General features: G+C 47.1%; 1 protein-coding gene across 9 annotated transcripts in view; it reads left to right on the top strand.

The window, feature by feature from the left end:
- The window catches only part of BACH2 (BTB domain and CNC homolog 2), a 332,177-nt gene extending 311,753 nt beyond the window's left edge, over positions 1 to 20,424 (top strand). For all 9 annotated transcript variants that reach the window (XM_045843206.1, XM_045843214.1, XM_045843205.1 and 6 more), the window contains 2 exons: positions 9,871 to 10,077; positions 14,264 to 20,424. In XM_045843206.1, coding sequence (XP_045699162.1) covers positions 9,871 to 10,077; positions 14,264 to 14,746 — 690 coding nt within the window. In that variant the 3' untranslated portion in view covers positions 14,747 to 20,424. The remainder of the gene's footprint in view (positions 1 to 9,870; positions 10,078 to 14,263) is intronic.
- Positions 20,425 to 24,611: the final 4,187 nt, after the last annotated feature.

Here is a 24,611-nt window from a genome sequence, read left to right as displayed (position 1 = left end):
CAAAATTGAGACCAGATAGGTCTACACTAAACGGGTGCTTTTCCAGCACCTTTAAGTTTTCCTTGTCACCAGAAGACCCTGGGGCCATCCCGCGTTCATAGCGATGCTCACGGGCAGCTCACCCTCCGTTCTGGTCCTGGGGTCACTGCAGAAGCACCCTAATCAGTCACACAAAATGGTATAACACTGTTTCCCAACCTCCCTATAAATAGAAGGTATTTCGGGGAGTAGTGAGGGTGAATGGCAGTCTCCATGCACCCTGGAAGCAAAGTACTTTCTAGGTAAAAATTCCCAAAGGCTCCGTCCATGTCTCACCAATGCTGGGAGAGGGAGCAGGAGCAACACCAGCCACATTGTCAACAAGACTCACGTGGCTAAGGAGAGAAAGATCGGATGCCTGTACAGTCCCCATCTCCCCATAACCTCAGAGGCAAAGATGCGAGGATGTCTGGGTCACAGTCGGCACTGCCTAGCTGATTGATAAGGAAGCAACCTGAGACTGCCACCTGTGTCTCAGACCTGCCTCGGGAGCTCACGTGAGTGAATCCAGTGAGAGGTCCACCCTCAGAGCTGCTTATCCGACAGACACGGGAAGAAACACAGCATGGTCCTCACCAGGCCATGTGCATGTCTGCACTCCCCAGATTTCAGCCTCTGGTAAAGTGGGGATGTTAACCTAATGAGGCAGCAGAAGTGCCACGTGGGTGAGATGGCTTTTCAGAGACCCTCGGACGGCTTATCTAGTCTCTGCAAGATTGGGAAGAAACACCTGAGATTTTAGTTCAGGCGTATATTGAAGAGATTCCAGAGCTCCCCGTGCCAACTGCAGACTTGCTCCGTGGTCATTTCCTTGTTTTGCTGGATAGCCTGGTCCCTCTCTCCTTTTGACCTGGCAACAAAAAAAAAAAAAAACGAAGACAAGGTTTAATTTAGTTAAAAGAAATTATAAAGAAAATGTGAATGGGAGGTATTTCTGCGCAGACACACCATACCCGCTCAGGTTTGGGAGGGAGGCTTGTGCCAGGCGGAGGTGCATCTGCGTCTGTGTGTTCGACCTGAGAGGATGCAAGGTTTGTGAAAACAGCAAAAGGTCGTGCTCTCTCTTTCCTCACTGGCTTCTTTTCCTCCAATCACAACTTTTGTGAGGTTGCCTTTTTTCCCCTGAAACTTTCCATAAGTGTCCCTGATGCAGAAGCCTGGTCTGGTTCATTGGCATAATGATTTATCTTGCCAAGGATTGATGTCACAAAAAAAATGCCTCCAAATCTTTGTTTAATTTTTGTGTCTCCCTCAAGAGGAGCCCTGCCATTAAGCTAAAGGAATTGTGTTTTCATGTTGTTTGCACATGCTCAAGAAACTCCCCGTTTCAGATAGGTCTCCTTTTGTCCCTCTACTCTCCCAGAAGTCAGCTTGAAGTCACCTCTGAACTAAATCACACCGACAAGAGTCCACGGTTTTCCCTGTGTTCAGGCCATACCATGCATCTGCCATAGACCTTTTCAGGTCTCTGTGACTCAGTTAAGAGGAGGGCTCATTCAACCTATAGAAATACTAGTAAGCAGGACTGATCTCTCCCTGCAAAATACCATTACTTTCAAAAATACCTGTTTTTAAAAAATGGGCTTTTTGTATCTTACCAAAGCTGAGTACCATTTCAGAAATCACACTTCGCCTCTCTCAGTAGTACATTTTGAACAGGACTGATAAAGGAAAGCTAAGCCTTTTCCCAGCTTGACAGTTCAGTTCTCCTAGAGTGAAGGAGCTCAGGTTTCCGAGAACGGTCTGGGGACTCAGCACCACTGCTCCTAGCCGAGTCCGTAAGTAGCTTACAGGAGGCCCTCTGGCCCTGGTGGCCATGCGTCCCCAGTAACGGCAGTGAGGGTGAACCCCTGACCACATGAATCGTAGCTCAGATTCCTGAACTGATCCAGAAGAATCGACATCTACTGGGCTGATTCTGCCCCAGTCTGCTCTTGTATAAGATCCAGGTAACTTCTCTTCCAAGTGAACCCCAAGGAGAGACCAGGGGCAGAAACCAAAAAGAGTTCTCAGCTCCAATTAGCCCCCTGCCCAGTTCTTCGGGCTGACTTCGGCGAAAGCCAGAACGTTAGATCAAAGGAAGTGTTGGCATACCTTGTATTCTGTAAGGTGTTCAAGTTTGACCCTGTCAACTCTCCCATCTCATCAACATTGACCTTTCTCATTCTTTTTAACTATTCTCTGGCTCTGAAGAAGGCTTAAATTAGCACAATATTGTCGTTAATCAACAATCAGCCTTTTAAAATTACTTTCCTTTTTAAAATAACCAAAACAGCATACCCGGCTCCTAACATACCAAATTTGACAATCAGGCTTTCTCCGTACCCACAATTTACAAACATATATTCGTATCCCTAGAGGTTGGGGTTTTATTTTAATGGCATTTACTGTATAATCACTCAGCACCTTGCTGCTTTACATCACTGTCATCATGTCCATGCTGCTAGGTCAGTCACAGAGGGCTGCTTTCACACCCACGGGTCCCAAAATCACAAGTTATCCAGCTGTCATCTCTCAACAGCCAGCCCAGCCGCTCCCAGTTCTTCCCTCTTATAAACATTTGCTGCAATAAACATGTTTGTGAATGTATTTAGTAGTGGTGATTTTATTTTTATGGGTTAGTTCCTTCAGTGAGTTAAAGGTTATGCTCATTCACAAAATACTGCCCAGCCACGCCCCCAAAGGCTGTAGCGATTCACGTGTCCCCCAGCAGTGTCCCCTGTCCTTGCCGGCACTGGTTATTGTCAGCCCGTCTTCCTGTCTGTTGGCAACTGAGGAGCTTGACGTCTTTGTCCATTTTCTTTTGTGGTGTTTGTCTCTAAATCAACTTACAGTATCTTTAATGCTTAATACAGGAATATTAACCCTTTCTGGTAAATGTTTTCTGTTTTTTTCTAGTGTCTTCCTTTATGGTATCTTTTTCTACATAGGAAATGTTACTTTTTTTGTAATTGTTCTCCATCCTTTTTTAAATGACTTCTGGTTTTGCTATTTACTTAAAAAGCCAGCTTGGACATTTTTTTTCTTCCAGTGATGAAAAAATGAATCCACCGTCTGAAGTGACAAAAATAACAAGACAGTATGCCTAACGAGAGCTCAGTTCGCTTCAGAATGGGAGGCAGAGTTGGGGAGAAGTACAGGGAGGCGTTTCATTCCTTTGTGTTTCTATAATATTTGGCTTTTACTATGTATATCTCACACAGGTTCATTTTTTTTCATTGAGATATAATTCACATACCGTAAAATTCACACCATTAAAGTGAACAAGCCGAGGGTTTTCAGTGGTTCACAAAATGCCATGACGGCCACCACTCTCATCCCAGGACATTTTCTCCCCTCTGGAAGCAACGCCACCCCCCCCACCGCCGCCCTCCCTGCCCCACCCTCGGCTCAGGAAACCGCTGCTCTGCGCTCCGTCTCTGCACAGTCGCATGTTCCGTACAGGTTATGTCAATGAGATCTTACATGTGGTGGCCTTTCAGGTCTGGCTTCTTTCGCCAAACAGCATGTTATCAAGGTTTATTCTTGACACCGATGTGCCCACTGGGCATGTCGTGCATTAGTGCGTCATTTCTTCTTATCACTCCATAATGCTCCGCCGGGTAGATACACCGCGCTTTGGTGACCCAGTCATCAGTTTAGGGAGGTTTGGAATTTTTATGCTTTTTGACTCCTACCGCTAATGCTGCTGTGAGCACTTGTGTACGAGTTTTTCTGTGGACATGTTTCCAGTTCTCTTCATTACGTACGTAGGAGGGGAATTGCTGAATCATATGATAACTCTGTTTAACCTTTTTAGGAATTATCAGACTGTTTTCCAAGGTAACTGCCCCATTTTTCATTCCACCAGTAGTGTATGAGGGATCAAATTGCTCCAACTCCCTGCCAACATTTGTTATGGTCCATGTTTTTTATTATAGCCATTCTAGTGGGTGTGAAGTAGTATCTTGTTTTGGTTCTCAGGTTCATTTTTAAAATTTGAAAATTAGAGAAAAGTCACAAGTATTTCTGCAAGTAGTAAGCTTCTTGGCAAGACAGTGTTGCACCACAAGCATTTCTAACTCATTGTGACTTTTAGTGAAGAGCACTAGAAAGACAGCCAGAAGTACTGGTTAGTTGGACTTGTTTCATTAACACGTTTCATGTTGAGAGGGATAAAAGTATATGAGAGTGAGTGTGTGTATCCACGTGTGTCTGTGAAGGGGCCAGGGTGGGAGGACCAAGGGCCCTGCAAACACTGACACAGAACAGCCTAGAAGAGCTGTGTCTGACTCTGCCTCCCACCCAAACTCAGACTTCCAGACATACACTGTATGTAAATCTTTTACAGTTGTTTTTGTGGTTTGTTTAATCAAGCATCTTTTCAAAATATCTGTAATTGGTCTACTTACTAAAAAGAAGGCCTTGCTGGGCAGCACAGACACCAGCCAGGTTTCTCATTAACCAGCTTCTTGTGCGGTCTAGAACGCCACTCTCAGCATCTGGGATTGCAAAGCGTGCCGCATGTCTAGAAGAAGAAACCATGCGACAAAGAAAGAATTGATAGAAATAATAGCGTTATTAATAATACTTCATATCTCTAAGGCAGTTCAGACTTTTCAAAGCACTTTCTCCATCTTTATCCAATTTTAGTCTTCACAGCAAGCCCGTGCGATTGGCAGGGCCATTATTATCTCCCTCTGACTCATAGACCCTCCGAGAAGTTCAGGATGGAGAGAAGGGGAGGCTTGCCTGAGATCACACAGCTAAGTAAGTGCAGGATCACAGCTAAATCCCAGGTGTTCTGCATTTGTTCTGGACACTGGACCACAAGACTCTAGGGGAACAGGACAGTCGTGCAGGAAACATTTCCTGGTCTGGGAGAGGCAGTGTTGTCATTGGCAGCTGCACAGAGCTGAGCTGGCTCTCCCCACACCAGCAGCCCTGGGACCATTAGCCCCGATGGGCATCGGCTTCCTCCCTAGACAACTCACGGAGGGCTGAGGGTCTTGGAAGAGCATAGGTGTTAGAGGCTCTAGAGAGCCGGCAGCACCATCAGAGCCTCAGAATACTGTGAGCAGGTTCGATTCCCGTGGCTTCTACTCAATGCTTGGTACTGAAACTAAGAAAGGAGATAGCAAAGAAGACTCACACACCAGCTTCTGCTGGGATCCCTAGAGGAAACAGACGCTTGTTTCTGCAACATTTTGTCTCTGTCCTCCTCCTCCAAGAGCCCCCATCCAGCCAGCCAGAGAGACCAAACAAGTGAGGTGTGTTGAGAGACACCGTGAGACGATTACAGCACATCTGACCAAAACCCTGTAAGATATTCAGAGGAAACAGAGATCACAGGGAAGTCCACCAGACCAAGAGAGTATTGTTTGGGGGTAAGAGTCGTTTTCCCCTCTTTTGTCTCATATTTGAATTTTCTGCAAGAAGTTATATTGCTCATGTAATTTTTTTTTAAATTTTAATAAGTTTATTGACTTTGGAGAGAGAGGAAGGGAAAGAGAGAAAAACCTCAATTGGTTGCCTCCCATACTCACCCTAACCGGGGATTGAACCCACAACCTAGGCAGGTGCCCTGACTGGGAATCGAACCCCGAACCCTTTGATATGTAGGGACGACACTCCAACCAACTGAGCCATACCAGCCAGTGCTCTCATATAGTTTTTTAAGTGATATTTTTGTTTAACTGGGAGAGAGGGATGTATTGGCTGCAGAAGTCGGGTAGTTGTTGGCAGAGGAGGGAAGTGGAGCAGGTGATCTGTGTTTGGTGAGAGAGAAGCACTGGCATTCCCTCACAGGCCTTTGAAGAGGAACACCTGGGTTTCGTTCACCTTCTGGATGCCACACAGCATTCTCCCACCTTTGCCAGCCTCTGGGGCCAGAGATCCCTCAGCACATGGCATGGCCACTCGTTTCCACTGACTGATCAACACCTGGTCTAACGCTCCTCTGGTTCCCACTTAGCCAGCCAGTGTAGGTTCTGGGCTGAAAAAACCTCCTTTGCCCTATTCTTCCCATAGTGCTGAGAAGGAAGAGAAGCGTGAGCACGCTGCAGGAGCTGGGTCAAATCAATAAGGGCAGAGTAGGCAAGTGTGGCCCTGGCCAGCTCCGGCTGCCGGTTGGCCCTCGGCTTGCTGGCTTGGTAGCTGCCCTGACTCTCAGAGTTTAGAGAACCAAAGCTTGGGCAGCACCTATGCAGCTGCCCAGAGCCTGAAGAGAAATCAGCGCCCTGGATCTCAGGGGTCGTTCCCCTTCTGTGCAGCCTGCGTAGCCTTACGTGCTTAGTCTCCTGTGCATGTGGTTGGCTGAATGCAGCTGCAGGCTGGCCATTCAGGCAGGGTGGTGGTAGTTGGCAGGATCTTCATCTTGTCAAGTTGGGTGTTTTGCACTATATATGAGAGCCCAGTGAATGAAAACCAAACCACCTGAGAAGTTAAATCTTGGAAGATAGGTGTGTGGAAGGACAATAAATTACAACCGTATTAGAATTGTAAGAATTCACCAGAAGACAGGAAGAAGGGCATCAGCCTTCTTGGTGTGTTTCAACACATCCAGGCCTAGTAGCATTAGCTGACTTTTCAGCCCCATCTGAAGAGTGTTGGGAGCCTGGGAGCCTGAGATTGGAACACGCTCCCAGCTCCGGAAGAGGCCATGGCTGCTTTTCATCTCCAGGAACTGTGCCCAAGGACCTGGAACTTAACTTCTGCAAAAAGAACAAGCAGTGTGGTGCATTCCCACTGCGCCTTCCCAAGAACACTCTGGGACTTCCTCTTGGTAGTCAGTAGAAGTTCTCCCTTGCTAGAGGAGTAACAGAGCCTTTTAAAAAGGAACAAGAGTGGTTGGGTTTTGTTTTGTTGCTTTTTTCCCCCACATTGCAGAGAGTGTGCAGCAGACTATTTTCTTTTCCTTTGACCTCTTTAAAGACCAGCTGGAGTTGCAACAGCTCTGCTGAAATGTTATGTGGCCTTTTGCTGCAGGGACTTTGAAACCAAGCATTGTTGATTTTTCCTCTTTCCTGTCAACTTCTGTCCTATTTCCCTAGTGTTTTATATTCACCGCCTGGATGCTTTTGAATATAGTAACTCTCTGTGTGGAAGGCCTTTTGACTTTCCCTGTGGCCGGAACGATAGGTATACATTCTTTCTGAAACAAGTAAACCCAGTCCGGAGCAGAAGCAGAATGGCTTTGTTGTCAGCAGAAGGGGAGACTCCACAGGGCCCAGAAGCGCTGCAACGTCTGCTGTGCAAACAAGGCTTCTGCCTGGTGTGGAAACATCCGTGTCCCCAACAGACAGACCTCTGTGTTATTTAGGCACCATCCAGGATCTGAGTGTCTGTTTGTTATCCGAAGGGTGTAAAGGGAAATCAAACATTCTTTCATATCAGTATAAGCCCTGTGCAAACATAGCCCCATGGACAAAGCCCTTTCCCGGGCCCATAACAAGGAGCTGTTTGTCCTGGCTGCCTGTTTTTAGCAGTCAGAGCAGGACCGAGCTTAGCTGAGATCGGTGTAACGTGTGGCTCCGTGGTCTTGTTCTCTTGGGCCGAAGTTTCACTGGTGTCATGGGACAGAGTTGAATCAGAGCACCCACTGGGAGCCTTCAGCAAATGCCATGTCCAGCAGGCTCAGAGCTATGAAGTAACCTGACAAAGCAGTTGCACCGAGCCATAGCAAAGCCGAGTGATAGTGTAGTGTGATTGCCTTTGTGCACGGGGGCTAACGAGTCACAAATGCCAGGATCTGGGCTCATGTCTGCCTGCATCTGATGCAATCAAAGAAAAAGCCCGCACTCAGAATAAAATAGCTTCATCTCCCTCCCATGAGTAACACACACATAATACTGCAGCTTCCGAATAGTAATGAGGGCTTGGTTTCTTCACACACAAATAGTTTGATCAATTAAACTCAGACCCACCTGCCTATTTTTCTGATTCCTCAGGTTCACTCGAGCCCATTTCTTCAGTCCACTAGAGCCATGCCGTCCTTACCATAGCCACACGCCACACATGGCTATTGAGCCCTAGAACTGTGGCTGGTTGGTGATGTGTTGGAGGGGTAAGATGCTCCTTGGATTTTGAAAATGTAGTACCCCCCACAAAAGTAAAATATCACAATAATTTTATATTAATTCCATGTTGAAAATATTTTGGACTGTAAGGTTCAGTTGAATATATTAATAAAATATAATTTCACCTGTTTTCACTTCTTTTAATTCTTTTAATCAGCGGCTACTAGAAAATGTAAAATCACAAATGCAGCTGGCATTGTTTGCATTGGACAGCGCTGGGCTGGCGCTTGAAGGAGGTGTTGGTTTAGGGCGCCATCTGCTGGTCCATCTAAGGCAGTCACTGATGTAAGCAAGAAGGAAGCAGTGTGCGCTGGGAAACACATCTCTTGGCAGAGCAACAGGCAACCTTCCTTTTCCAGGAGCTTCTGAAACTGAACCAGAACTGAACCCCGAAGCCCCTGCATCATGAGTAAGGGTCATGGAGAGAGTTCTGTCAAACTTCTGGAAGGGGCAGGCCAGTGTTTACCTCTTGGGTGCTAAGGAGGTCGTAGACAGCTGTGGTCTAAGCATTTCAAACCGCTTCAGGATTGTAGGCAAGCATTTAACAAAATTAGGAGTACACAGCTCCATTCCTCGAAAGACTAGTGTCCTCTCTTTGGATAATGATGACTTGCTTTGATTTGTCAAGAGTATGAAAGTAGGAACGCTGCTAATGACAGTATCTATTATCCCAACTTTATGGCTTAAAACAGCAGAAATCATTTAATGACTCCCACTGTTTTGTGGGTCAGGAATTCGGACTCGCCCCATCTGAGCACGTCTGGCTCGGGAACCTCATGATGTGGAAATCAGATGCTGGCTGAGGCTTCAGTTATTTGAAGCTTTGGGCCCAGAAAACCCACACCCAAGGTGGCGCTTTCCCATGACTGGCACAGCGATGCTGGCTGTGGGCTAGAGGCAGACCTGGTTTCCTCCAGAAAGCGCAACCTAGGAGGCCTAAGAGAAAGCTGAGAGCCCTTGGAAGACCTCACCCCCGAAGTTACACACACCACCACGCCTGCTTTGCTGTGTCAGTTGAGGCAGGAACGTGCATCCTCTTGATGGAGGAAGGTCCATACTGTGTTGTAAAAGAAAATGTGAGGTGGAATGGCTGTACAACAGTATTTGGGAAATGCTGTCTGCCGAAGCACCTGACACTTGGAGAGCACTGTGAGACTAAAAAAGCCTTGGTCATTTTGCAGATGAGGAAATCGAGGACTGAAGGAGTAAAGTAACTTGTCTGTGGTCTCGCGCTTGGTAGGAAGGACAAAAGCCCAGTTCTAACTGCTTGTCCATGCTGGTGCAGCCTGTGCAGATCATCCCCCTGTGCCCCCCTGCTGTACGCCGTGTAAGCATCATGCTGATTGTTCCATCTTTCCAGCATCTGCAGGGTGTGTGGCGGTTTAGGTCATTCTTTGGGTGATCTCTTTCTATAAATAGTCACTTTATTGAGTTGAGGCTCAATGGAAATAGGTTTCAACTGACTAGGGAGCCCTTGTTATGTAAGTGCTGTAGCGATGAAAAGGCCACATTTTCCAACATTTTCCATGCTGCTTGCTTCAAAAACCTCAGGGACAATAACCACAGTATAATTTGTGTGATCACTTTCTTTCTGACTATCTGCTCATTACATCTTATTTATATTTGAAACTGGAAATAATCACAGCTTGCTTTCAGTAGTTTCCATATTCCTTGGTCATCTTAAAAAGGTTTTACCGTGTGTTGATATTCTATCTGCCAGAATTAGAACTAAAATCCAGCTGCCAGAATCATTATTTGTTATTCTCGGTTTCAGGTCAAACTTCCCTTTCCTGTAGATCAAATCACAGATCTTCCGAGGAACGATTTCCAGATGATGATTAAGATGCACAAACTAACCTCAGAACAGTTAGAATTTATTCACGACGTTCGGCGGCGCAGCAAGAACCGCATCGCAGCCCAGCGCTGCCGCAAGAGGAAACTGGACTGTATTCAGAATTTAGAATGTGAAATCCGAAAACTGGTGAGTCGGCCCGTCCGTTGCTATCTGCAGCCTGGAGGGACCGGGACTGATGCAAAGTTACAGTCGTGAAAACTAGAGAAGTAGAGAGAAGGGCCACCATTCAGGGACGTTTGGGTTTATTTTTGAACAAGTCCCTTAACAAAAGTAATAGCTTTCTATCTGCAGTGGGTGTGTCTGTGTGTGTGTAATTACATGCCGATGGTTTATGTAGAGTAGTTCTGTTCTATTTTCCATTCTGCACGTTCTAGTAGCTAGCATTTATTGCATGCATGCATGGACCAGGGGCAACTATAAAGTATTTTTGTAGATGATTACATTTAATCCTCACACCAACCCTACGACTTAGGTACTATGCTATCTTCATTTACAGAGGCAAAAACAAGAGTACAGAGGGATTACTAACTCCCCATTGCTGATTCCAAATCTTGTGTTGTTGGGGTTTTTTAATCCTCCCCAAAGGATATATTTATTGATTTAGAGAGAGAGGAAGGAGGGAGGGAGAAAGAGAGTCATCTGTCCATAACCTAGGTTTGTGCCCTGACCAGAATCGAACCCGAGACCTTTTGGTGCACAGAACAATGCTCCATCCAGTCAAGCAACCTAGCCAGGGCCCAAACCTTGTGTTTTTACTATTTCTCTCGCGCTCTCTCTCTCTCTCTCTCTCTCTCTCCCCCCCCCGCCCCCCCCCCAGAAGAGTGGAGGTTAAAGGTAGGACGCCTGCCTCTAACCTACCCTGATCTTCTGAAGCCCTTCACAGCCCCAGGATCTTTGATTTTGCAATTCTGCCTCAAAGAGGTTGCCACGTCTTCCTTCTGCATGAGAGTATTTGTCTCAGGGAAAAAGCTCCTATCCCCTAAGCGCCCCTGACTGGGACCTCTGTGCCCACTTCTCCCCGATAAGCAACCTAAAGCTACAGGAAGTAAATCTAGGTGGCCTTGATTCTGACTGTAACTTTGAAGGCAACCAGTGCAACCTCATGCAGCTCAGCCTTTCTGCTGGCCACAGACTGGAAACAGCTCAGGTGCTGTGTCTGTGAGAGGTGAGGAGGGAGGCCCGTAATGCAGTCCTGATCTGCTGTCCTCCACTGAGGACTGTAGGCAACAGCCCTTTGCCTCCTGGTGAGCCCATTTCCTCATGCCAGCCCGAGAAAGAGGAAGATGGGACATTTGAAAAGCATGAATAAATGCTACATGTTACCGAGATGGTCCTGGACCCCAGAGTCTTTTTATTTAATTTAATTAACACCCACCAAGCAGGAAACACCTGCCCATCATCAGTTGCTCCTATCGCCAATAAAGTTCTGCTCCTTAGCAAGACACACCGCTCTCCATGAGTCAGTGTGTAGCCACCCTCCAACATCCTCCCACTCCCTCCCCAGAACTTGACCCCTAATAAAATCAAACTGTTTGCTCTTCCTCCACCATCTCCTACTCTTTATACCTCTATGCCTGTGCCTCTGTTTCTCTTCTACCTTGGACACCCTTCCACTGTTTTCTTCTCTGACTCTATCCTTTATTCTTTAAGACTCTCCAGGAAGGCCCTTTCCTGAGTCCGTGGTAAGGCTGAGCACCTGCCCCTGGAGCGGCGATCTGACCTCCGTGCCTGTCTCATTAGTCTTCATTGCATGTGTGCGTCTGCCTCCCCAGCCCTTTGCCCGAGCCTGCAGGTTCCTCGTGACATGCACAGTTACACGATCAGTGCTGACCCACCGAAGCCTCTGAGGAAGTGTCTGCTGCCCTAAAATGTATTGGAAACTATGAGTGGGCCATGGGATTATGAATTCCTTCTTTCCTTCCAATTTTTCTTTAATGCTGTTTTAACAACAACAAGACGGTGCTTTAATTTAAGCCATGTTAAATGGCTAGCGAGTGTGGGCTTCCTGGAAGCCTGCTGGACTTTGGTAGGGAGCCAGGCAGGCCTGAGCCCGCAGGTGCAAATTGTGGAGGTCTCAGGCATGCATCTACAGGAGCTGCGGCTCTCTGCTCTTCTGTAGGCAGTGGGCTAACTCTCCTCACCCTTATTTGAGAAATGCCTGATTTCTGTAGTTAGCACTCTTCTCCGGCGATCGTGTGACACTAAACAAATAATGAAGTCTAAGCCACACACCAGTCTGAAGCACTTTGCTAATATTGTTCAATTGGGAAAGCAAGAAGGCATCTCCGTGTTCTCCCCCAACTTTTTTAGAAACCCCTTGAATAGTACGCTGCCTTTCACTGCCAAATGAGCATGACATGCTCGTCAATCTACAGCTAGCCTCGTGCTCCTGACCCCGTCCTGATGTAGGCTGCCTTTCCTGCACCAGGCCAAAACACTATCACACACAGCGTTTCCTTTTCTTCACCCTCGGAAGTGCCCAGGACGAGAGTCGGTGGCTTGGCCAACGATGTGGCAGAATATAAGACAGGTTCCCTCGTGGGGCTGGGCCATGTTGCCTCTCGGTCTACAGACGTCCAGATTACAGCCCAGAAGCTCCAGCTTACACAGCCTGGATGTCCTTGGTTTCTTACCCGCCGCCCTCTGGCTGCGCCCGCACGCACACATGCACGCACGCATGCACACACTCCGGGTCTGAGCTGGCCAGCTGGCTGCAGCGTGGGTGACTCTGGTCCCACCCACACATCCCCACACCCACGCACTCACTCCCCTCTCCCCGCCGTCTCCGGCACACCACGTAGCCTTTGCAAACTTGCATAATGTATTTCTCTCAAGTTGCACTTGTACATCTGTTTATTTTTCATTTTTAAAGCATGTTTTCTTGAAAAATTTATAAATATTTTAGCAGGTGCCCTTTCCCCATATAAAGCTCCGTCTCTGACACACATGCGCACCCTGCCTGTAGGGCTGCATCCAAGTCACAGCACGTGCGTGCGGCTCCCCTGCAGGAGAGGCCATGATGGATATCTGTCCCCCCTCCCTCCCCACCCCTTTCACTTTCTCTCCCATCCTCTCCTCACCCTTCCTGCACCTCAGTGCAAAGCTGGAGAGCACTCACTGCCTGCTGCTGCAGACGTCCAGGGTCCCCACCAGTTTCATTGTGCACCCTCCTGCAGCCGCCTCATCCTCTCTCCTCACACACATAGTGGTGGGAAGACCTTAACCGGTCTCCCCTCTAAGTTCCTCTCTGAGCGAGAGGTGGATTTGAGAATCACAAAGGCCTATGTGGGATTTTTCTCTCAGAAAGACATCTCAGAACCTCCGTCTCCACAGCTCTGCCTGCACCTTTGGTGTCCAAGGGGACTGGCACTCGGGCCTCACTGCTTGGCCTCCAGCCGTCCTAGGGAGCGCAGGGTGTTCAGTCTTTTGGCTGCCATGGCAGGAGAGCCTGCTGATGTTGGATTGAGCCGTATGAAATTGCCTGTTGTCCACTGTTTTTAATTTTCCTTTTCAATACACTTTCTTTTTTAAAGAAGTTTTAGGTTCATGGCCAAATTGAATGGAAAACACAGAGTTCCCATATGCACCCTGCCCCTACACACTCACAGCCTTCCCCATTAGCAACATGCCCCACCCGCTACAACGCCTGTTACAACTGGGGAACCTGTGTTGACACGTCATCACCCGAAGCCCACAGTTACGTGAGGGCTCACTCTCAGCGTGCGTGCTGCGGGTGTGGATGCATGCACAATAACAGGAGAACGTGTGTTCTCTGTGTTCTGCCTGCTCATCCCTCCCTCCACCCACCCACCCCAGATCCCTCCCTGGCCACCACTGATCTGTTCACCGTCTCCACGGTTTCACCTTGGTCAATTAATTTTGACCTCCAAAACTGGCAATCTAATACATCTAGGGGAGAATTTCAGCTACAAGGTGTGGAACCAGGAGTTTTCCCATTGATTCTCTGCAAACTCCAAATTCCAAGAAACTGGAACCTGCACTCCCAGCAGTTTTCTGGTTGGTGCTGATTTTTCTGGTCACCTGACCAGGCCACCAAGAGGCATGAAGAGCTGTCACAGGGAAGGGGTCAGGATCAGTGGGACATCTGGAGGGGCTGCTCAGATAGGAGATGTGGCGGAAGTACATGCCCAGGCTCCCCAGGTATATGTTTTTTAAGTTTCTAGATCCTGACCTAGTCATTCCTGACCATAATGCACTATGCAGAAACAAAAGTTGGAAAGCCCCCAGAAACGAGGTCTTGAGTCCTCCGGTCAGGCCTGACCAGGCCCTGTCTTGTGTCTCTGATGTCCAGGTGTGTGAGAAAGAGAAGCTGTTGTCAGAGAGGAACCAGCTAAAAGCCTGCATGGGGGAGCTGCTGGACAACTTCTCCTGCCTCTCCCAGGAAGTCTGCCGCGACATCCAGAGCCCCGAGCAGATCCAGGCGCTGCATCGGTACTGTCCTGTGCTCAGACCCGTGGGCCTCCCCACAGCCTCCAGTGTGAGCCCTGCGCCCTTAGGCATTGAGCAGAACCTCGCCGCCCCTCAGTGTGCGGTGGGGGAAACTGTGCCCTGCTGTTTGGAGCAAGGTGCAGCTCCCCCTGGGCCCCCCTGGGCCCCTAGCAACACCTCAGAGAATTGTACTTCTGCCCGGAGGCTCGAAGGCACTGACCCAGGAACCTTCTCAGAGAGAGGACCTCCTCTGGAACCCAGGACCCAAACGGTGACCGTGGACTTCTGCCAGGAAATGACTGATAAGTGTACGACTGACGAACAGCCCAGGAAAGATTACACCTAGTGACCTGGCCTGCCTCCCACCTCTCACACCCCTCCCACCCAGGGGGCGCTGTTCATCTGTTGTCTGGAAGAACCAAGAAGGAATTTGGTGCACACTACAGCGTTTCTTAGCAGCAATACTGATTCTGAGTATTCCCTCCTCTCTTCACGCAGGAGTGATATATAGTTACCTTCGCAATGGTGCTACCCCTTGCCCCGGCAAGGAAAGACAACAGTGATGACACTGTCTGTCTGTGGGTTAACTTCAATCTTAACAGGGATAGACTATAACACCTCTAGGACCCAACCACAGATTGTTTTCTCAGTGGCCCATGTCACAAACCCTATCTCAGGAATTTCTTCTGAATGTTCAATTTTTTTCATTGAAGACAGCTTCTATACACATCAAAGTTTTATAGCTAGACTGTACATATTATATATAATATATATAAAAATATATATATCTCCATATGCAAAAGTCCTGCATGCCTCGATTTTCTCATTAAAACTGGAAACTTCCTTTCTCATTCATGAACAGGTTCCAACATTCCGCTTCCGTTGTCTCTGATGCTAGAACTAGTTCAGTAACTGTTAACATGGTCCATTTTCTTGATTCACAGTTCGACATCAGTTTCTACTTATTTATGGACAGAATTCAGTGTTGGAAGCTTTTCTGTTAAGGTTTCATTTCAGCGGCTGCACCCATCCACGCGGTCTGGTTTCGGCCCCGCCGGGGGCACCCCTTGAGTGTCATGGTTGGTTGGTTGGTTTTTGCAGACACTGAACAGTCACGGTCAACTTTGCCACTTGCACTGAGTTTTGGGTCAAACCTATTTTCTTAAATGAAGTTGTGACTTCAGTATAACTCAAGTATACTGTATATTCTTTACTTTTAGTTTAAAAGTAGAACATTTTAGCTAATTAAAAACCACTCAGGTGATAATTATGTAGGAAAAACAATCTTGCCAAATAATGAATTCATCCTAGGATGTGTCGACAATAATCTGCTTGAATATTTTTATATTTCACCTCCTCCCCACCTTTCCCTAAGTGAAGCTGAAATGCAGATAGAGAGTTCAGAGCTGACGCTGGATGTTCAGATTCCTAAGAGGGGAAAGAGTCTGGGCATCACACCAGTAAGTACATCAAAGCAGTAGGAATCCATGGTTCTGTACCAGAACTCAGCAGGCATTGACTCCTAGAAATCAAGTCAGAACCATGTTCTCCCCCAGGGAGTAAGTCCCATTCATTTCAACACTTCCTCAGGCCTCACTTGCTCCTGGAAGTGTAGTGAAGTAAGACTTTGTGCTTTGAAGGACTTGGCTGACCAGGACTGGGCTCCCAGGAGATCGAGCCTGAGGGGATTTGAACTGCAGCCCCAAGGCCCGGCCCCCTAAGTGGCTGTCCTGGGTCAGTGCAGGTCACCCAGAGTAGGAGAGAGCAGGGCAGAAGTGAGCCTGAGGTCTGTCCCTGACACAGGCAAAAGCATTTTTCCTCCCTTTCTTCTCCAAATGTTTTGAGTTGAATTCTGAGGTTTTCCGCCAGTCTCTTGTCCCAAGGCAGATTTCATTCTGAGGCTTCGGACATGACATGGCCAGGAGCCCTCCTTGCCCCTGCCCCACCACACACACACACGCCTTCCTGCACCTGATGATAATTTCTTCTCGCTGCAAAACTGGTTGGCTTGCAACCCGCAGAGAGCAGCTTCCCTTGGCCCAGGGGGCATGTTGGTCTCTGGCTGCGTTTACAGAAGGCGTGCTGAGGTCCCACGGCCACAGAGGAGAAGTCAGTGCCCCCTCCAGCGGGCCTCCAGCCTGGCTGTGGGAAGGGCCCCCAAGGGTTTGATGTGGGGATGGGGTGGTGGGCAGTGGGACTTGATGGGTGACTTTGTTTCTTTATTTGTGCCATTGTTTGGACAATATTAAAGCTGCATGTAAAAGAGGGAATTAGTGTATGATGTAGGCGAAAAGTGAAACCATAGTAACATATGTTTTAGTATTATTAACCTTTTCTGTACAAATATTAGCGCTAAATGTTTAAATATGTATGATTGCCAGAAATCTGTTGGTTCATGCGATAGGATATTTTCTTTTAAAAAAGGCTTTTCTTTTTTAAACTAGCTCCACTTTTAAAACCTGCCTCTGGGTTTTCGTTGTTTGTCATGTGTGTGTGTGTCTGTGTGTGCCCGTGTGTGCCTGTGGTGGACCCACCATCGCTGCTGCGGCTGCAGGAGTTCCTTGGCCCACTAGACCGGTCCTGCGCCTCACCGTGAGGTGTGCCTCTGTGGGACACCAGTGACCGCTCCCGTTCAGACTCCGCGCGAATCACGTGATCCATCACAGATGTGTGTTATGGTGGAGTCAGCCAACAGTCCTTTGGTTTTTCAGCTCTCTCATTGCCTTTTTTAAGTGACCTCCTCTTCTTTTAAAAAAGGAATGTTTTCTGCTCATGTCATAACCAGGTCCAAACCAACTTGTTGGCATGATTTTCCCTGGTCTCAACTCATGTGCAACTGGTAGTCTTGACCACATTCCGCTCCCCTGACCCCACCCTTCATGTGGTTCGGTCCGCACACGCCCGCACCGCACCATGTCCGGGTTCGAGGGGCTCTCTTTCTTTCTCTCCCCCTAACTCAGTCCACATCTGCAGTCTGCCAGCCCCCACCTCACTTTGATTCCTCTCCCAGCTGAACCTCTGTCATGGGAACTGGTTAAAAACACTTCTTGAAAAACTGTCTTTCGATTTCTTCATGATTTTTACTGAATTGCTACGAATTTGTTCACTATCCACCATGAACAGTGACTGGTTTTGTGCAATGTGATCTGTCTGTGTCTGTTACTACTCTAAACCATGTGTTTGTCTGAATTATTTCTGGGTTAATTCAAAGGGAGGACTAGCTGGGGACCAGAATCCCAGTTGTCTCAAGTGGAATTCTAAAAACCGGCCTGATTCCTTTCCCTGGGATCCCTTTGTGAAGCCCGTGCCTCTTGTGAGAAGGAAAAGCAAGTTCACCACAAGGGGCAGTGCTTGCACAACATGGTGACACCCAGTTGTGTTCTTTAGGGTCTTCCTGACCAAAACAAAGACCCCGCAGCCACAGACTGTTTGGGAGGATCCGTACGACAGCCTAGGCGGGTCTCGGAATGTCTGGGATTGGCATGGGCTGTTGGGCAGGGACAGTGGAGGTGGCCCTGTGATGAGTTAACATCACCTGAGTCTAGTCCTCCCCTTGGATCTGCCTTCGCTCTGCACGTGTCCCCAACAACCTCGCTTCATTCAGGTTGGTCAGGCTCTGGGCAGGCGAGTGCTTTGCCATGTGTGTTTGTTTCTCTGCGTTATCTGGGGGTGCCTTGAATAATCTAACTTCATTACATACTGATTCTGGAACAAAACAGTTGCAAAAAAAAAAAAAGAAGAAGAAGAAGCTGGCGAAGTTGCTAGGCCCTCCTCCTTCTCTTCCGGGTTCGCTAACAATGACTCAGGCGTCAGAGGTGATGCTGCAGTAGAAAATGTTATTTTGTATATTGTACAAGTAATTTATTAACTGTCTTTCTAAAAGTATGCTGCTTACAAGATGCACTATGATTTTGGATTTAATCCTTGTATTGCTTTCCCAAGGAAGTAAAAAAAAAAAAAAAAGAATGGCTAGCGGTTAGTATGCCAACTGCCGCTTCTTGAAAAGGAGGGCAGCTAGCCGCTAGAGGACTTGCCTGAGGGGACTGCTAACAGTCAAGTGGGCACAAAGGAAAGTTCAATGCTATTGTCAAGAGGTCTAAACCTACACTTACTCTTTTAATATTTTATCATTGCTGTTAAAGTAGAAGAAACAAACAAAGGTGTGAAAGTTCTAAGCCTTGTTAAGAAACCACCAAGTCCTGCCCCTGTGAGATGACCCATGTGCTGTGCAGTAGCTTCCCTCTCAGAACAAGGGAAGCCTGCCACACTCTTTCCAGACCGTTTTTGGCTACCTAGCTCCATGAGTTAGACCCCGTTTAAACTGGGAGCTGCTTAGGAAATGACTTCAAACTGCTCCACTATTGCTTAGTTTGGGAGGGGTCCCAGATCTAGAAGGAAGCAGGAATCAAGCATTGTTCTCACCACTGTAAATAAACTAAAGAACATAGTTGGGTTTTTTTTTCTTAAACAATAAAGCTGTTCACTGAATCATGAGTTAGTGTTTCTTCCCCAAATTGAGGGTGTTGTTGTAGGTTCAGTCTCTGGCAAGTGAGTGCACAGTGCGGTGCCCTGCAAGGAGTGGGTGCCTGGGCAGGAAGTCCGTGTGCATGGGAACATTCTGTGTTCAAGCTGCATGTTTTTAATACTGCCCGAGCCACCTCATGACCCAGGCATCAAGCATTGATGCTGCAGAATAGAACATATTTGTATGCAAATAGTGTGTGCAAATAGTATTTGTACATAGAAAAGACCTATTGTGGCAGACTAAGGATAAATTATTCAACCGACGGCGCAAAACATTTCTTGCAAAGAAAAGTAAGTGTATAGTATTTTCCTACACTCCACTCTGGGAGATAATATTTATATCAAATGACTATCGGTGTATTTTAATTGTAATACAGAAATGATGCTGCCATTGGTGAAGAATACCCACTTGGTTGCAGAGGCCCACTTTTGTAGCTTTGATTTAATGTTGTGGTGTGGTGTGCGCATTTCACTATCGAGCAATGGATAAGCAACTCTGACTTACATTTTCATTCCAGTTTATTGACCTCAGCTGACACAGTGGCCCTTCTAGAAGCAGAAGTGCACCAAGACCGTTCATTTCAGGTAGACTCGCATTCAGTGCCAAATGCTCTCATGCGGGCAATCGGACATGTGTATCAGGAAAGAGTGAAGGGACTTGGACGAAGAGGGCTTTTCCCACAGATTGATGCTAAGTCTTCTACCAAAACATGTCTGGAGGCAGAGGGGTGACCTCTACTTGAGCCCCAACAATGCATTTTGCATGTGTGAATGCTGGGGTGCCCATTCACGCTCTGACGTAAAAGACCTGCCACTTCTAGTGCATGATCAGGAAGATTCCAGATGCATTTGGGAGCTTCAGGTGCTGGTTAGATGCCACCTTTGCTTGTGAGGCCAGAAGGGCCTGTGAGGATTTGTTCCAGAACCAGTCTGATGCAAGTGCACCTCTAATATATGCCTTACAAACTCCAGAGGCCATATTCAAAACAGGGTCTTCTCAGTGTATGCAAGGGGCTCCAGCCCCTCTTCTCTTCCTCCCCAGGTTGAACAATACGGACAGTTTTCACACATATCTACCTGTATAACCCTCTGTACCTCTCATAACTGGTCAACGACTGTAACAGGTTACATCAGGTGTTTTTCTACATACTTTTTACACAGATTCTATGCGATTAATGTAACTTAATTCAGTGCATCATTTTATTGTACTAGTTCTTAGGCTTGTCTTTTTTTTTCCTAAGTGATTGTGGTTTTCCTTGTGGTTTTTATTGTAAAAATGAAAATGGCTGTTGATGCTTATTCTCTGTAACTAAGAATTTTTACCTTTTTGGGGGAAAAAAAGTGCGTTGCTATGAACTAATGAATTGAATTTTCATTTATTCGTTGTAAATACACTATCGTGCAAAAAATTTTCACTCAGTTGAATTGCTAGTGTTAACTGAATTTTGTCTAGACACCATTTCTGTTGATGAAATAAAGACATATCATTATGCATTGTAAGCCGGATTTCTCCGCTCTGGGTCCCTGTGTTCAGGTCATATGCTGGTAGCCTCAGGACATCTTTTCTCCCAGAGAAGCCATATTTCCTCTAGTTTGGACCTTTGCCTGCTACCTGATTAATATGATTAGACATATAAAAAATGTGACAATGCTAATGTGGTTCCTCAACTCTGAATTTTAAAGATCCCTAACGCCTATGAGAACAGATAAAACCAATTTGCTGGTTTGGGTGTGGTGCGGTGGCCGTCGCCAAACATCACCACTGGGGGCGCTGCGATAACGGTATCGTTTCTCAAAACAGCGCGTGAATCTAACAATTACCTCCCGCAAAAAGCTGAACGAAAGGAAGGGAGGAAAAGGGCATTAAATCCACACTAAGGTACAATGAGGGGCAGAACAAGGAGTTTAGAATTGTGGTTAGGGAGTAAATACAATTGAACGAAAAAAGTATATGTGGTAGTTTAGTCTCGGATTTTGACATCAAAGGAAAACAAGATACTGAACGCTGGGCGGGCCAGACAGCTTTAAGTTGCCCTGGACCCAGGAGCGGTTGGGTTGAGCGGCCAGTGAGCCTGTGAATCATGGATTCAAATGATGTCCGGAGAAGGCGCTGCTGCCCAGGTCTGGGTTTCACCAAGCACGTGGCCGCGCCCCATGCATCAGGTGGGAAAACTGAAATTAAAAATCCGTGAATTAGCCCTGGCTGGCGTAGCTCAGTGGATTGAGCGTGGGCTGCAAACCAAAGCATTGCAGGTTTGATTCCCAGCCAAGGCACATGCCAGGGTTGCAGGCCACAGTCCCCAGCAACCTCACATTCATGTTTCTCTCTCTCTCTCTTTCTCCCTCCCTTCCTCTCTAAAAATAAATAAATAAAACTTTTTTAAAAATCCGTGAACTATGCTCCCTTAGTAAATCTCTGAAAGCACCCTAATGAGTCCCATGGGGGTGTGGGGGGTTGCTTCCAGGGAACATGTAATGAGATTTGCAAATGTGTGCTCTTCTGGAAACACCACATTCCTAACATTCTAGGCATGAAAGGTAAAAAATACAGTCTTCTGCCTGAAGACATAAAGTCATTCAATCCACTCTGGAAAAGACAAGTGGGTCATAGTCCCAAAATTTTCTGTAGGAAAACCTGGTCCCTTAGAACTGACAGATTTGCTGCCCGTTCCTCCCTGATGTTTGTGCTTGTGGCAGGAATGACAGTCGTGGTTGGGTACAGAATAAAGCTGTTATGTCCCACAGAGGGGAAGCACTCAGACAGCGTCCAGCCCCAAATGGGCAGCACCCACTTCCTTCCCACTCTGAATGCGCACCTGAGGGGCAAGCCATATTCACCTCTGGGCATGGGGATTCTCAGACTGCCAACCCTTCTGCTGCATGTATTTGGAAATAACTCTGCTATTCTTTGAAACAGTTCTAGAATGTTCACTCTTCCAGCCCAGCACCCCTGCCCCTCAATTAGGATGCATTAGCAAGATTGTGCTTGATGTTTTACAGCAGCTTGTGACCGTGCCCAGAGTGGGATGGGTTTCCAGTTCTCCCCGCTGAGCACCATGACCTCTCTGTATAAATGAATGGGATACTTCCTGCTGTCAAAGAATCAAGGCCCAGACAGATGGAGTTCATTTCACATCCCATTATGCAAGTGCCTTTCCTTTCATTTGACTCAAAGGCATGATACCTTCTGTCCCCACCCCCACCTCTGGCTCCTACAGAGCCCAACATACTCCTGCCCCCTGGCCTGCTTAGTCAACCAGAAAGAGGCATCACAGGTTCTTCATGATTAGCTCTCACTCTTTCCCCTTGGTGACAGGTGCATCTCTGAGGCAGTGACCCTCGTCCTAAAGCAATGGATGGAAACCTTCAGAGACATGCCAGAATTTATGGGAAGTACTACATTTTACACTGAATGCTTTTAAACTTTTTAACCTCTCTTTATGCCGTGCAGTTGATGACCTGTAAAGGCTTTTGAGGGTGAAAGAAATTTAAATTACAAAAAAATGTTTTAAGTGATGCTACATGGGCTTCTGAGAGAATCTCATGTAATACAGCCATCGACAAGTCATGACAGCACCCAGTGACTGAGGAATAAAGACTGGAGTATTGGAAGTGATGGGTGAGGTATTACTTTGGGCCTCTACTCATAAACATACATTCATTCAACCCTGGGCTACATGTTGTACATCCAAGATTTTAAATGCACAGGCCTTATCCTTAAAGCTTTCATTGGGCTAGTTAGGCAGACAGATGTGCAAATAAATAATTGCCCAGGGCCTGCTGATTGCTGTAGACCAGAAAAAGAGCAGGGCTTCCTAGAAGAAACATCGCCTTGGAGCAGAGACCTGGGTTAGAATTCCAGCTGCACAGCATGCATTTCAGCTGTGTGACCTTTAGCTGTAGGGCAGAGTACTTAATTTCTTTGAGCCTTCTCTGATCTAAAAAAAAAATATGGAGATGAACAAAAACTTCATACAGTTGTACAAGGTATAGATAATATGTCCTCAGCACCTGGAATATGGCATACCCCTTAAAAGGGCATCTGTTGGGACGTGGGCCCAGTGGTGTTTCCACCCACCTGGTCTTCACTGGCTCTTCTACCAGCTCACTGCAGAACAGGTCATACTCCTTCACATTGCCACACTCTTTCCACAGCTGCGAATGGACTCAGGAGCCATTTGGGCTAGAAGCATAGACCAGTCCCACCCGGGCAGTTACCCCGTGTATTAGTTAGAGTTCCCCAGAGAGACAGAACCAATAGAAAATATTGAAGAGAGAAAAAATAGAGAAACAAAGAGATATTGATATATATGAGTAATCATAAGGAATTGGCTCACACAATTACGGAAACTGAAAAGTCCCACAGTCTACGTTTTGCAAGCTGGAGACCCAGAATAGCCAGTGGTATACTTCTCAGAACTACAAAGCCGATGAAGAGAGTCCCAGTCCAAGGGCAGAAGACTGTCCCAGCTCAGGGGAGCTCACCTCGGATGGTTAAAAGGTGCTTCCTAGAAATAAACTGCATCTAGTGTGCTTTTTTAAAACAAAATATTTAAATTTTACACACAAAAAAAGTACCTGCTCTATAATTACAAGGCTGACAGAAAAAAAGGCATGATGGATGGAGGGCTGGCTGAGAAGGAGCTCCTGGAACTGCATCCATAAACAAAGGGTCCCCGAAAGGCAGTGCACAGTGGATGGAAGTTGTCCAGCATCCCACCACTCTGTGGGCAAGGACAGCAGGGAGCAAGAGCTGCAAGCAGCTGTTAAGGTGCAAGCGGTGGAGAGCAAGGTCAGAGGCATGGGCCTGGACATAAAGGCTTTGTGTGTGCCAGGCTAAAGAGATTGGATTTTATCTCACAGGACATAGATGATGCAGAGCTTTTGACACTGCACCAAATTGATTCTCCTAATGACTTGAAGCCTTTATCACAGGGTGTGTAGCCAGGACTGGAGGACAGTCTGGCCATGGGATGGAGGAGCTAAATAGCTCTTCCATGGGAGCTGAGCTCACCTTTATGGCTCTCAGAACTCAGCACCAGTCAGCCTAGTGATGGGCTAATTAGTGCATATCTCACCGCTGTGGCCATGTCTCTGTGCTCTGTGAGAAGCATTAACTGGCCCCAGCTGGTATGGCTCAGTGGACTGCGTGCTGGCTGGCAAATTAAGGGGTGGCTGGTTCAATTCCCAATCAGGGCACATGTCTGGGTTTCAGGCTGCATCACTAGTGGGGGATGTGCAAGAGGCAACCAACCACCCATTGATGTTTTTCTCCCTCTTTCTCCCTCCCTTCCCTTCTCTCTAAAAATAAATAAATCATTTTTTAATGAAGCAGTAAGTGCTTTTTGATGCACCTTTGCTGGATGGCAGGACCTCTGGCAGGATGGGCAGGATGAGGAAGAGGTGTCTGCGGCAGTCACTCCCCAGAAGTCTGGAATGAGGTCCCATGGGGCAGCTGTGGGCCTGCAGTCGTGGCGCCCCCACTGACAATGCATGATCCCGCAGAAGGATAAAGTATAAAATCACGCAGTGTTCATGTTTGCCAGTTATAAACAATATTTTTTAATTTTCTTTTTTTTAGTCCTCACCAAAGGACATTTTTTTTTTATTTTAGAGAGAGGTAAAAGGCAGGAGAAAGAAAGGGATAGAAACATCAACGTGAGAGAGAAACATCAATTGGTTGCCTT

Source organism: Phyllostomus hastatus, unplaced genomic scaffold, assembly GCF_019186645.2.
Source record: "Phyllostomus hastatus isolate PE091 unplaced genomic scaffold, TTU_PhHast_1.1 phas_contig_40, whole genome shotgun sequence".
NCBI classification, from domain to species: Eukaryota; Metazoa; Chordata; class Mammalia; order Chiroptera; family Phyllostomidae; genus Phyllostomus; species Phyllostomus hastatus.
This window is presented reverse-complemented; position numbering and strand designations above follow the sequence as displayed.